The following is a 12,472-nucleotide window of genomic DNA, read 5'->3' on the forward strand; positions in this document are numbered from 1 at the left end:
GGAAGAGACAACAAAAAAGGGGGTTAGCCAGGCTCTTCTTCCAGTGATCTCTCGCACAACCTCTCAGTCTTTGCTCCCCTGTCCTAATCACAGCGAGAAAGGGGGAAGAATATTCAGAGGGAGTTTGGGTCATTTCTGGCTAGGTTCCCTTTCCATGGTTCATGGCTATAAAATCTTTCTTCTATATCGCACTATAGAGCAGCAAAGGAGTCTTTAGAAGGCAGAGATAAAAAAGAAAGAAAAAATATAATAAAAGTAAACTAATAAAATTAGAAAGTCCAGAGTTTGGGGGGGGGTCCCAAAAAAAGTACAAATCACTTTTTCCTGAAATTTTCTATCTACCCTCCTCTCCTCCTTCTCCTTCCCCAATCTTTAATACTAGATCAGATTAAACAGACATGGGATCATCAATACAAAGCAGGAAGGGACCTCAGCAATCCTTCCATCCAACCCTCTCATTTTACAGATAAGGAAACTGAGGCCCAGAGAGATTTTAGTGACATCTAAATTATTTAAATAACAAGAAGAATTTGAGTCCCGCTTCTCCTGACCTGAATTCAATGTTCTTTCCATTATACCTCATAGCTTTTCTATCCTTACCTGGGCAAGGTCCAGAATAACAGGCCCTGGTGTCCAGATGGAATCTGGTGCCATTGCAGAAGGGACCAAGGCCATTTGGGGAGCAGGGACAGGAATCAGATCGAGAAGTAAGGCCGGGGCCACAGCTTCGGGAGCAAGGTCCCCACGGCCCCCAGGAGCAGGACACAGGCAGCCCTGGGCAAAGCTGCTGCCCACAAGGCTGGGCTTGGGTGTCTGGGCCCGAGCAGGGCAGCCCTCCGTGTTGTGGGGGTGGATCAATGCAAGCTCTGGTTCGAATCTGGTTTGCGCCCCCACAAGAAACTGGACAATCTGACCAGGGGGACCATGGTGTCCAAGCCCCGGGCACTGTAAATACAGAGGTCAGAAATTAAGGGAGCCAAGGCACTGGGGGTAATGTCACAGGATTGCCACTCTCGGGGTACAGGAGTTAAAGGGAGCTCTTAGAGGTTTTGGGCAATGGGTATGAGTAAAATCTCAGCCTCTTTGGGCCTTCGGGGCCAGACTGTGAGATCAACTATAATAGGAGGGAAGGAACAGACCTGGGCAGAGCTGCAGGCAGGGGAGCAACAGAGGACAAAGTGAAAAGGGGCAAAGGTGGAAGTTAGGGGGAAATAGGGATATTGCACCTGCACACTCGACGTCCTGGCAAATAATGCCCTCTGGGGTACAGGAGCTGGAGGGAGGAGGGACAGCACTGAGTCCCTGGAAAGCACAGCTGGAACACAGCTCCAGAGGACCCACCCCTTTCCTCAAGCATTTCTCCTGCTTGAGGCTTCCCTTACACTGTACTACTGTGCTTGCCAGGTCCTTAGCCAGTGTGCCAGCCACACATCCACCCCCACCTAAGCCAGCAGGCCCATTGCTGCCTCTGGACTCACCACTGCTGACACTCTCCTTGTAGCCAACGGTCCCCAAGGGCTTTGAGGTGGCTTCCATGGGGGCACAGAGGTGGGCACACGGGCTGGGGGCAGGGCTTACTCTGTGACTGCTCCTCCCGGCACTCAGGGGCCCATGAACCAGATGTGGATGACCTGGGTGGGGATGAGAGGAAGAGCAGAGAGAAAGAATGAGTTGGGACCCCAACGATCCTTTCCTTGCACATCTGAGAGGGCTTAGAGATGAAGCCCTAGGATGGTACAAAGACAGGCTACAAAGAGTTAAGATAAGTGGGTCAGGAAAGTTGGGATAGGCCTGAAAGGCATAGAGTGGAGAAAGGATGGGCTGGGGAGGGGAAAGAAAGAAGGAAAAGAAGAGAATGAAAGAAGAGAAGAAGAGGAGGAGGAGAAAAAGGAGAAAGAGGAGGAGAAGGAAGAGAAAGCAGAGGAAAAAGAGAAGGAAAAAAGTGTCTAAGAAACCTTTAAAAATGCACAGAGGAAAATAGGAGTTCAGAAGGGGACACAGACAAGCAGGGCTAAATTAATTATTTTAAAATAATTTAATATTCATATTTAATTAGTTTATATATTTTAAAAATCAATAGTATGTAATGGATTCATAAATTTATAAACAATCTCCATTTTGGGTCCTTCTTTGTATAGGGAAATATTTTTGCTTGTTGATGATTTTCTAGTTTGATTTTTTTTTTAAAAATCCTTAAAGAAAGGGAAATTTAATAAAGGGGTGACAATTTAGGTTATTTTGTTTGTCCCTCATTCCTAAAGAGGACCATGACATCAGGGAGGGGAGGCCATAACAGGCAAGTGAATTGGATTTAAGTGAGAGAGGGCTGGGAAAGGTCACCTGCCTCACTTTTCCCTCCGGAGACATTTGGGTCCAGAAGGAAATGTGATTGACTAGGGAGAGGATGGAACAGAGTTCAAGGTGAAAGAAACAGCATCCCAAAGAGATACTGGGGAAAGAGAAAGGCACAGTGGCGTAGGGAGAGAAATATTAGCAACAGAAAGGGACATTAAGGTTCAAAGAGACATTGAGGGAGAGAGCCAAGGAGTGACCATGGGATTAGAACAGGAAGGAACTTTGGAGGTCTAATTTAGTGATTCTCACAGGATGTGCTGAGAGTTTACTTTCAACAAGTGTGATTGTGAGCAGAACCAGGAGATCATTATACACCTCAACAACGATACTGTTTGAGGATGTATTCTGATGGAAGTGGATCTCTTCGATAAAGAGAGCTACTTCAGTTTCAATTGATCAAGGATGGACAGAAGCAGCTACACCCAAAGAAAGAACACTGGGAGATGAATATAAACTGCTTGCATTTTTGTTTTTCTTCCCGGATTATTTATACCTTCTGAATCCAATTCTCCCTGTGCAACAAGAAAACTGTTTGGTTCTGCACACGTATATTGTATCTACGATATACTGTAACCCATTCAACATGTAAAGGACTGCTTGCCATCTGGGGGAAGGGGTGGAGGGAGGGAGGGGGAAAATCGGAATAGAAGTGAGTGCAAGGGATAATGCTGTAAAAAATTACCCTGGCATGGGTTCTGTCAATAAAAAGTTATTTTAAAAAAAAAGTGTGATTGTGACATTTAGAACGCTGTTATTGCAAGTTTTTAAAAACCATAAATCATTTTGTTTAATATATATCTTACTTAGCCCAAAGACAAAGTCTGTTAGACATATTATTCAGAAAATAAATAAAACATCTCCATTAGCCCTATATACTAACCTCAAAACACATGAGACCCCGAAACTTTTAAAGCACTAACACAACTACTTGAAGGGAAGCTATCCATGTTCAATTATCCTGACTCTGCTACAGTGCTAGTGACAGACTAAGACCTGAGTTCAAAGATGACCTTGGATACTTACTAGCTGTGTGTACCCACTTCACCTCTGTCAGCCTCAGTTCCTTCATCTGTAAAATGGGGATGAACCTCTCCCCCACAAGGGTTGTATTGTGAAGATCAAATGATATAACACTTATAAATCACTTTGCATATCTTAAGGCACTATATGAGTGCTATCTGGTGAGCTAAGAAAAAATGTCTGCACACCACTGATCGAGCCTGGATGCGAAAAGCCAGGATTTGCTTAAAGAAACACAAGAAGCAGGTAGCTTATCCAGGATCTGAACCCGATTTGTTGGGGGAGAGGCAGACAACGGGCTAAGGGAAACATGAGAGAAGAAAGGACTGGGGAGAGACGTCAGGGGACCAGAAATGTCAGGGGAAGACTGAGGTGCACGGGACGAAGGAAGAGAAGCATGAGGAGAAAGGGAGCTGCAGACCAGGGAGGGAACGCCCAAATAAACGCAAGGAAAGGGTGGGAGGAGGGCTCTAGAGTGTGGCAGAAAACAGAAAGTGCCGGCCAGGGAGGGGCCCTCACCGGAAGCGGGTCTGCCGTCCCCCCGGGCCACAAGAGCGACTGCACAGTGACCAGGCTGACCAGCGGCTCCAGGCACAATAGGCGGGCGGCGGGCAGAGCTGGGCGCTGCAGGAGAGCCGCCCCGCCTGGCACGTGCAGTTGTTGCAGCCGTCCTGGTGCTGGCTCCCCGGTGCCCAGCTGTGCCCGTGAGCGTCGGTGCACTCACAGTGCCCCACCGGCACGCAGCCTCCGTCCTGCTCCAGGAACCCTGCGGGTCAGAGGAGAGAGAGCGGAGCGCTGCCCACTCCGAAGGGTGGAAGGCCGGTGCCGGGTGGGGGGACGGGAGCCGTCTCACAGGCACGTACCGTCCAGGCAGCGGCAGCCCCGCGCGCAGGACTGACCATCGTGCGCCCCTGCCCCTGCGCGCGGGGTCTGGCCCTCCTGACACGCGATGCCTTCCTGGAGGTCCGAGCAGCGGCGCGGGCACCGGCTGGCGCAGGCTGAGACCTTCATGCCCGGAGGGCAGCCTTTCTCTGAAGAGGAGGACAGGCGGAGTCCCCGTGAAGCTCCCTCGCCCCTCTCCCTCCCCAACACCCAGGGCGCGGACACCCGGAGATGCTTGTCCGGGCGTGGGGAAACCTCACCTCTCCATCCCACACCAGCCTCATCCCGAGACTGTAAGCTCCTTGAGGGCAAAGACCCTGGGACTCAAACAAGCTAACAGATGGAGAAACTCCCAGCAAAGTAGAAATCGCTCTTAAAAGAATTTTTAGTAGTATTGACATTATGTTTAAGAATTTATTTTATTTTAAATAAATTATTAATAAATTACTTAATTTAATAAAATAAGTAAATTTTAAATATTTTTATTTTTAATTGATTATTAAATTAAATAATTATTGATTATTAAAATTAGATATTTTATATAATTTTACATTGAGGGTCACACAGCTAGTGTGGATCCAAGGTGTCATTCTCACCCAAGTCTCCTTGACTTTAAGCCAGCTCTCTATCCACTATACCACACTGCCTAGCTACAATTTAATTATTGTTCATAATAATAATAGCATCTTTATGGTTTCCAAATGCTTCATATTCACTCTCTTACTTGAGTTGCTTATTGTCACCTTACCGCAAGGTTCGGGGTTGCAGAGGCGGACTTGATGTTGCTCCCCGGAACAGGGAGCACCCCCATTCTTGGGTGGGGGCCGGGTGCAGCTCCGGCTCTTCAGTGAGCGACCCCCTCCACAGCTCCGGTCACACCAGGACCAGGGGCTCCAGTGGGACCAGCCGCCAGCCACTGTATGAGGAAAAGAGCCCTTGAGGAGACAAAAGGGTCTTTTTTCACACAGTCAGAGGGTCATAGCCATCCTGCAGCGTCTCTGGATTGCCAAGAATTTCACCGGGCCGTCCCTTGTTCTATGTAAGAAATTACTGGGCACCGTGATAGCCAGCACTTGTCCTGGGGCAATGAAAATGATGTCACTGTGTCACTGAAGACAGGGAGCAAGGGGAAAGCCGAGACTGGACACGAGCCAGGTTCTCCGACCCCTTACACTGCTCAGGAGATGCTACAAGTCCTCACAGTGCCCCTCCCTACCTCGAACAGCATCCCCTTACCTGGGCATGCCCGCAGGTTGCAGAATCGGCGCTCCTGGTAGGCAGTGAGAATGTCAGGGCACCAATGCCCACCAGGCCCAGGGGGGAAGTAGGCCCGCAGGCGACGCTGCTGACCCACACCGCAGCTCCGGGAGCAGGGGGTCCAAGGAGCCCACTCTGTCCAGGAGCAGTTCCCCCCAGGGCAGCCTGGGCCAGGGCACAACGTGGCTGGGAGGGAGGGAGAGGACACAGATTAGGTCAGCTCTCTGGTTGGACCATTCCCCTATCTCCCAGCCTCTCCTCGTCCCAAACAGGTCGGACCAGAATCCTAACCTTATATTTATTTGACACCATTGGCCCAGGCTCAAGGGCCAAACTATAATCTCAAAAGCAGCTCTGATGCTGGCTTAACTGCTGATTTCTTGTTTTGTCTTGAGTAATTTAGTTCTATCTCTCTGAGTCTCAGTTTTCCCCTCTGTCAAATAAAGATAATAACCCATGTTCAGGGACATTTGACAAGATAATATGTAGAGAGTGCTTTGAAGAGTATGTCATATGTAAGAGTATAAGTTATTAATATTTATAATAAATCAATAATATATTATTATAATATATAATGTAATAAATTAATTAATAATTCACATGGAATTTGGAAGAGCCATCTGGTTTCTCATGTAGGGTTGAGAGAAAAGGGTCAGTCAGGGCTCAGAGCTCTGCCTTAGGGGGAGACCCCCAGGGTTACCTGTACACAGAGGTAAATTGCAAGGCCGCTCCTGGATGGATTCCCCACTGGTGCAGTTGGCCAGGCAGTGGCGGCTCCGACCACGAAGGGCTGGATGAGCTGGATCTGTGCAGCTCTGGGAGCAGGGGGACCAAGGGGACCATGTGCTCCAGCCGCCTGGCAGGGTGAGGGCCAGAAGGTCATCAGTCTGAGGAGGGAGATGGACCCTAGGTCCTCCCTCAGGGAGGGGAAAAGTTTAAGGGCTCTCCCATTCCAGCAGAGAAGTGATGAGAAAGGGTACACAAAGGGATTGGGAGAAAGGATTATGGGGCCGGAGAACCAGGAACCAGGCCATACCTGGGAGAGCCGTCCCTGGAAATACTGTGGATTCTGCAGTTCCTGCGGGGAGAGGGAATATCAACACAGACAATGACAGACAGTCATAGGTAGAGACAGAGATAGAAAGACAGAAAGAGAGAGAACAGGAGAGAAGCAAAGAAAGGGAAATTCAGAGATGGAGATACAGAGCCATAAAGAAAAGCAGAGGTAAAGAACGAGCGGGACTGAGGAATCCCTGCTTCCCAATCTGCCCGTCCACCTCCTTCCTCCTCTCCCCTGCCCTCTCACCAGGACAATCTGGGCTGAGACAGTATTCGAGGTCCTGGAGGGGCCCTTGGCAGTCCTGGCCACCATGAGCAGGTTTGGGGTGGGCACACTTCCGAGTGCGGGTGCGGGTGCCCATTCCCCCACAGGAACGGGAACAGGACCCCCACAGACTCCAGGGAGTGAAGCCCCCAGTCACAGGACAGTGCATGAGGGTGCAGGCGAGCTGTCCGTGGGCACAAGAACTGGGGAGGAAGGAGAGAACTCAGGAGATGGATACAGAATGAGTGAGGAAGCCCAGCTGAGATACTGGGCTAGAGAGCAGGAAAAGAAGAGACCAAATAGTTATAACATATTTTTATCCCTAGTCTTCTTTACCCCTGCCCTTCCTTTACTCTCCTCCTCCCCCTCCAGGCCTTCTTCAATTCCTCCACTTCCCCCAACTCCCACTTTCTATCCTTACTTCTCCTAAACTAGGTTTCCAGGATCTCCCTTTCACCCTCAGGCTGTCTCACCAATTGCTGCAACCCATTCTAAGGGTCTGGCCAGAATCTAGCTCATCCCCAGGACCCAGAGGCTGCCCAGTCTCCCCCACAGTGGGTAGAGGCGCCCTGGATTCTGAGCTATGAGCTTCCAATTCCAGAAGCAGGGATCCAGTCAGGACACATGGGCATTCCTAAGGAAATGGAGGGGGAGGAATGAAGTCAGCCTGGTTAGGGAACAAATACTAAATAGTAATTATTATTATAGCTAACATTTATATAACACCCACTATATGTCAAGTATTATATTAAGCACTTTACAAATATTATCTCATTTGATTCTCACACAATAATTCTGGGAGGTAAGCACTATTATTATTTCCATTTTCAGTCAAAGAAACTGAGGCAGAGATTAAGTGACTGGCCCAAGATTAATAGCCCAAGAGCTATTAAAAGACTATCACATCTGTTATTATTAAATAAAATTAAATAAAATAAAATTTAAAAAAAAAAGACTATCACATCTGAAGCTAGGTTTTGGGGATTTGGGTTTTTTTTTAACTCCAAGCTCAGAACTTTATCCAGTGCACAACCCATCAGTCACTATGAATAAACATCTTCATTTCTTCAACCATTTCCTATTCAATATGATCTCAAAGTCAACACTAAGGAAAAGAAAGACAATTCCTAAAAAAAAAAAAAATACACCTTCAAAATATCTTCAAAAGTAGAATTAATCAAATGGGAAAAGAGATAAAAAAGAGAGCTGAAGAAAATCACTCATTAAAAACCAGAACAGAGCAAATAGAAGCTGATGACTCTATTAACATCAAGAATCAGTCAGACAAACTAAAAAGAATGAAAAAAAATTGATATGATCTCAAGGCCCTTCAGCAATCTAATTCACCTCTGAGGGACACTCTCCAGCTCATAATATCGTTCCTAAAAGTAGCTCCCATAACTCACACAATAGCCTATTCTGACCAGGTGAAAGGGCAGCAAGTTACTATTTCCCTAGTTTTAAACATGAGGCAGCTAGGTGGCTCAGTGGATAAAGTAACACGCCTGGAATCAGGAAAACTCATCTTCCTGAAGTCAAATCCAACCTAAAACAATTACTGTGTGATCCTGGGCAAGTCGTTTAATCCTGCTTGCCTGTTTCCTCATCTGTAAAATGAGCTGGAGAAGGAAATGGCTAACCACTCCAGTATCTCTATCAAGAAATCCTAAATGGGATCATAAAGAACTGGACATGACCAAAAATGAATCAATAACAACAACATAAAGTTCTGAATGTGCTGACTTTCAATTTAGGCAAAGACTACCTTAGCATTGGGTGCTTGCTATAATACACTCTTGACTTGTACTGAGTTTGTGGTCCATCCCCTAAAATTTCCAAATTCTTTCCAAAAACTATCACCTAATAATCTCTCTCTTATCTTATATTTTTGAAGTAAACTTTTTAAAGACTTCACCTTTATTCCTGCCAAGTTTCATTTTATTAGATTCATATTTTAGTTTGTTGTGAGATCTTTTGGGATTCTATCATTCACTCTGTCAGTTCTCCCCAGAGGTATGCAGGCAAATATTTAACAACTTCTGAGAGGGATAAAAAAAACCTGCACACATAACATTATTTTGAATTTAACTTGTATTATTGACATTTTCTCCATCACTTTCTCAAATCTAGAAATCAACAAAACAACAAATCAAGCCCCAATTTGCAGCATTTGCTGACTCCCAAGAAGAAAATGCTCAAACTGAAAATCTAATAATCTGGCTCCAATTTACTCCTGTCTATCCTTTCTAGTTTTTGTGTCATCTGCAAATTTAATAATCACAGCATCTATGTCTTTATTCAAATCATTGATTAAAAATAAACACCACTGGGCCAAAAACAGAAACCAGAGTCCCACCACTACAGACATCCTTCCAAGTTGACATCCAACTACTAATGAGTTTTTCATCATTTTTATGGTTTTTTTTATTTTGTTCAACAAAGATACTAGAGTGGTTCTCCATTTTCTTCTTCAGCTCATTTTATAGATGAGGGAAGTGAGGCAAGCAGAGTTAAATAAATGACTTGCCCAGGGTCATACAGCTAGTAAGTACCTAAGGCTGGATTTGAACTTGGGAAAAAGAGCTCTTGGTCCTTATTCTGAGTCCAGCACTCTACCCACTGTGCCACAGCTTCGTTGTTCTGAAGCTGGAGACCTGGATTTGAATCCCTACTCTCTTATTTGCTGCCTGGATGATCTTGAGAAACCCACCTGAAGAACTCTAGTTCTCAGTGTCCTCATTTGTAAAATGAGAGAGTTCAGCTTTTAAATCTCTGAAGTCCTGGCTCTAAGTGGCTCAGCAATTAGAGCACTAGGCCTAAAGTCAGGGAAATTTGAGTTCCAATCTAGCCTCTGATATTTAAAAGTGTGTGTGTCCCTGGACAAAAATCACTTAAACACTATTTGCCTCAGTTTCCTTATCTGTAAACTAGCACCTACCTCCCAAGATTGTTAGGAGAATCAAATGGGATAATAATTTTAAGGAGTTTAGCACCGTGCCTGGCACATAATAAGTGTTTTAGAAATACTTATCTCTGAAAAACAGGATAAAAAGAGAATATATTCTAGTAGCTGGCCAGTGAGTACAGAATTAAATCAAAGAACAAGAGGCAGGGTCTATGCTTAAATCGGGTGATAGAAAATAGAATATAATAATAATACATTTTTTAAAAATAACAATTATGACTGTGTTATAATTTTATAGAGTGCTTGAAGGTTTGTCGGACAGTTCACAAAATGACTGGCATTTATGTAGCTTGTGAAAATTTCTCAAACCCTTTGTACATATTATCCCATTTGCTGTCTTGAAATCCTTCCCTAGTTGACCAGGTACAATTGTCATCTGGTCCCTATGGGACAATCTGAAGTCAGAATGGACTTTTTGGGGTGCTGGCAGGAATGTACCTTTTTCCTTGCATGTGTCAAGAATCAGGAGAGTAAAAATACATTTCTAGAAAATTTCAAGTTTGATGAAATATCTTGCTTAAAATAGGCTTTGTGGGCTGGGTGATAACAAGTGCATTTTTCTCTCTGTTTTACAGATAAGGAACCTGTGGCTCAGAAAGGTCATTTGTCTGTGGTCACCCAGCTACCGAGCATCCAAACCCTGCACTCTCTCCATTACATACTAGCTCTCATAGCACCCAGCCAAGAAGATGGAGAGATGGCTGCAGAGACAAAGAGGAAAAGAAAATCAGCTGACCTACTTCTGTATTGGCAGGCACCAGGGGAGAGACATAAGGCTCTCTTCAACTTTTTGCACTCAAGCTTTGAGCCAGAGTTAAGGGCCTAATCAGCAAATCTACAACAAGCAGAGAACCCCTTTTTCCTTCTCTTTTTTGCTTGCCTTCTATCTATTCCCTAGTTTTACTATCAGTAAAATTTCTTAGAAGATCCTTAAGGAAGGAAGCATTTATTCAATGCCCACTATGGTTAGATAGAAGGAAAGTAATGTTTAAGCACCATCCACTGTGCTACGTGCTTTTATAAAGATTAAGTCATTTCATCTTCACATTATTCCCATTTTATAGATGAGAAAACTGAGGCAGACAGCGATTATATGGCTTTCTCAGGACCATACAGCTAGTATCTAAGGTCAAATTTGAACTCAAGTCTTACTGACTCCAAACCCATTATTCTAGCCACTGAGCCACCTTGCTGTGTCTAAGGGCTTATGGGAGAGGTAGCAAGATAAAGAGAGAAAAGTCTGGGATTCCTGCTGCTCCTGAGAGAGCACTGGATTCAGAATCAGAGGGCTGAGTTGTAAAATGGTACAGCTACTACCTTCCTCTTTCTGAGTGTCAATTTCCTCATCAATCAATAAGCATTTAAGCACCTATTATGTGCTAAATTCTGAGGTACAAAAAGAGACATAAGCCATATGTGAAGTGACAGGGAAAATCTTTAAAGATCACTCTAGCCCTAAAGCAGGACTTCCCAAGGAGTTTATGGTTATATTTCAGGGACTCTTACTCCTGAACTGAGACAGAAAAATGAACATTATACCTTTATTTTCCCCAAACTTTAACTAAAATTTAACATTTTTTTCCATCAGTTAGGGACATTATTCTGAGAAAAAAGTCAGAGGATTTACTACCTAATCAATGAATCCAGCACCAAAAAAAGATAAAGATTTCTCACTAAAAAGCATGCTAAATTAGCTCTGACACTGTGCTCCTGTGGGTCAGGGTTAAGATTTCCTGGGCAGAACTCTGTGGTGTTGACTACGGACACTTAGAGAGGAATAGGCTCGTTCCTAGTAAAGCAGACGGGGGCCAGGGAAAGGGTGGGAGAAGAATTACTGGTCCCAGGATCTACAGGAAGTGGGCAGGTCGGTGGGACTTGCTAGGATGGTGGACAATATATCTGGGCATCTGCCACAAATGAAAGGCTAATAAAGACACTTTGGGAGGACTCAGGACATTTTGGAGGAGCCCGCATCGTAAGGGAAATACGTCCTGGAGACGAGGAGAGATGATTCCCGGGGAGAAATGAGCTCTGACCAGTAGGCAGGCTGAGCCATGCTGAAAGGTTCCCGGCGGGCAGTGGCAGCCCTCTTCACAGCCATCGGAGAAACAGTCCACCTGCTGGGTGAGGTGGGCGCAGGAGAAGGGGCAGCCGTCGTCCGCCTCACATTCCCGGAACAGCCTTCCGGCCGGGCAGCCCACCTCTGTGAGAAGACGCCTGTCTCAGCAAGAGCCCCTTGCCACCCACACCCCCCCAGCTCAGTTGCCCGTTGTCAGCCTGGCCCTGACCCACTTTAGTCTCCATCAGCATATTTAACTTATGCCCATTCATATTCCCAGCACAGGCCATGTGGCCCCTCTAGAACTTGGAACAAAGCTTCTTGGCCCCCAGTAAGTAGTAAAGGAGTGCTCTTTTCCCATTTAGTCCCAGACGGACCTTAAAACACTCTACCTAGGGCAACACTCCCACCCTAAGGAAGGTGATGTTCCCTCCATTGGCTTTTGCCCCCACTGTGGGCCCTGAGCTTGTGCCAGGCTCCCTTCTTCAACAGCTGCTGAGACCCGGTTTCCGTGGAATCAGAGACTCATCCCCGAAGCAGAAGAGAAGAAAGACAGTGGCGGGCTAAGGCGGGCCTGAGCACCACGGGACGTGTGCGGGCCGGCTGAAAC

The 12,472-nt window shown here is 45.9% G+C and overlaps 1 protein-coding gene across 1 annotated transcript in view; it reads right to left on the reverse strand.

The window, feature by feature from the left end:
• The window catches only part of LOC127538563 (SCO-spondin-like), an 87,177-nt gene that overhangs the window by 15,463 nt on the left and 59,242 nt on the right, over positions 1-12,472 (reverse strand). The window contains exons 73-84 of the mRNA XM_051962371.1: positions 11,840-12,006; positions 7,312-7,472; positions 6,821-7,041; positions 6,551-6,592; positions 6,215-6,370; positions 5,494-5,700; positions 5,006-5,173; positions 4,239-4,406; positions 3,895-4,141; positions 1,479-1,631; positions 1,227-1,273; positions 601-945 (exon numbers count right to left, since the gene is read on the reverse strand). Coding sequence (XP_051818331.1) covers positions 601-945; positions 1,227-1,273; positions 1,479-1,631; positions 3,895-4,141; positions 4,239-4,406; positions 5,006-5,173; positions 5,494-5,700; positions 6,215-6,370; positions 6,551-6,592; positions 6,821-7,041; positions 7,312-7,472; positions 11,840-12,006 — 2,082 coding nt within the window. The remainder of the gene's footprint in view (positions 1-600; positions 946-1,226; positions 1,274-1,478; positions 1,632-3,894; positions 4,142-4,238; positions 4,407-5,005; positions 5,174-5,493; positions 5,701-6,214; positions 6,371-6,550; positions 6,593-6,820; positions 7,042-7,311; positions 7,473-11,839; positions 12,007-12,472) is intronic.

The sequence above is a fragment of the Antechinus flavipes genome, chromosome 5, assembly GCF_016432865.1.
Source record: "Antechinus flavipes isolate AdamAnt ecotype Samford, QLD, Australia chromosome 5, AdamAnt_v2, whole genome shotgun sequence".
Taxonomy (NCBI): Eukaryota; Metazoa; Chordata; class Mammalia; order Dasyuromorphia; family Dasyuridae; genus Antechinus; species Antechinus flavipes.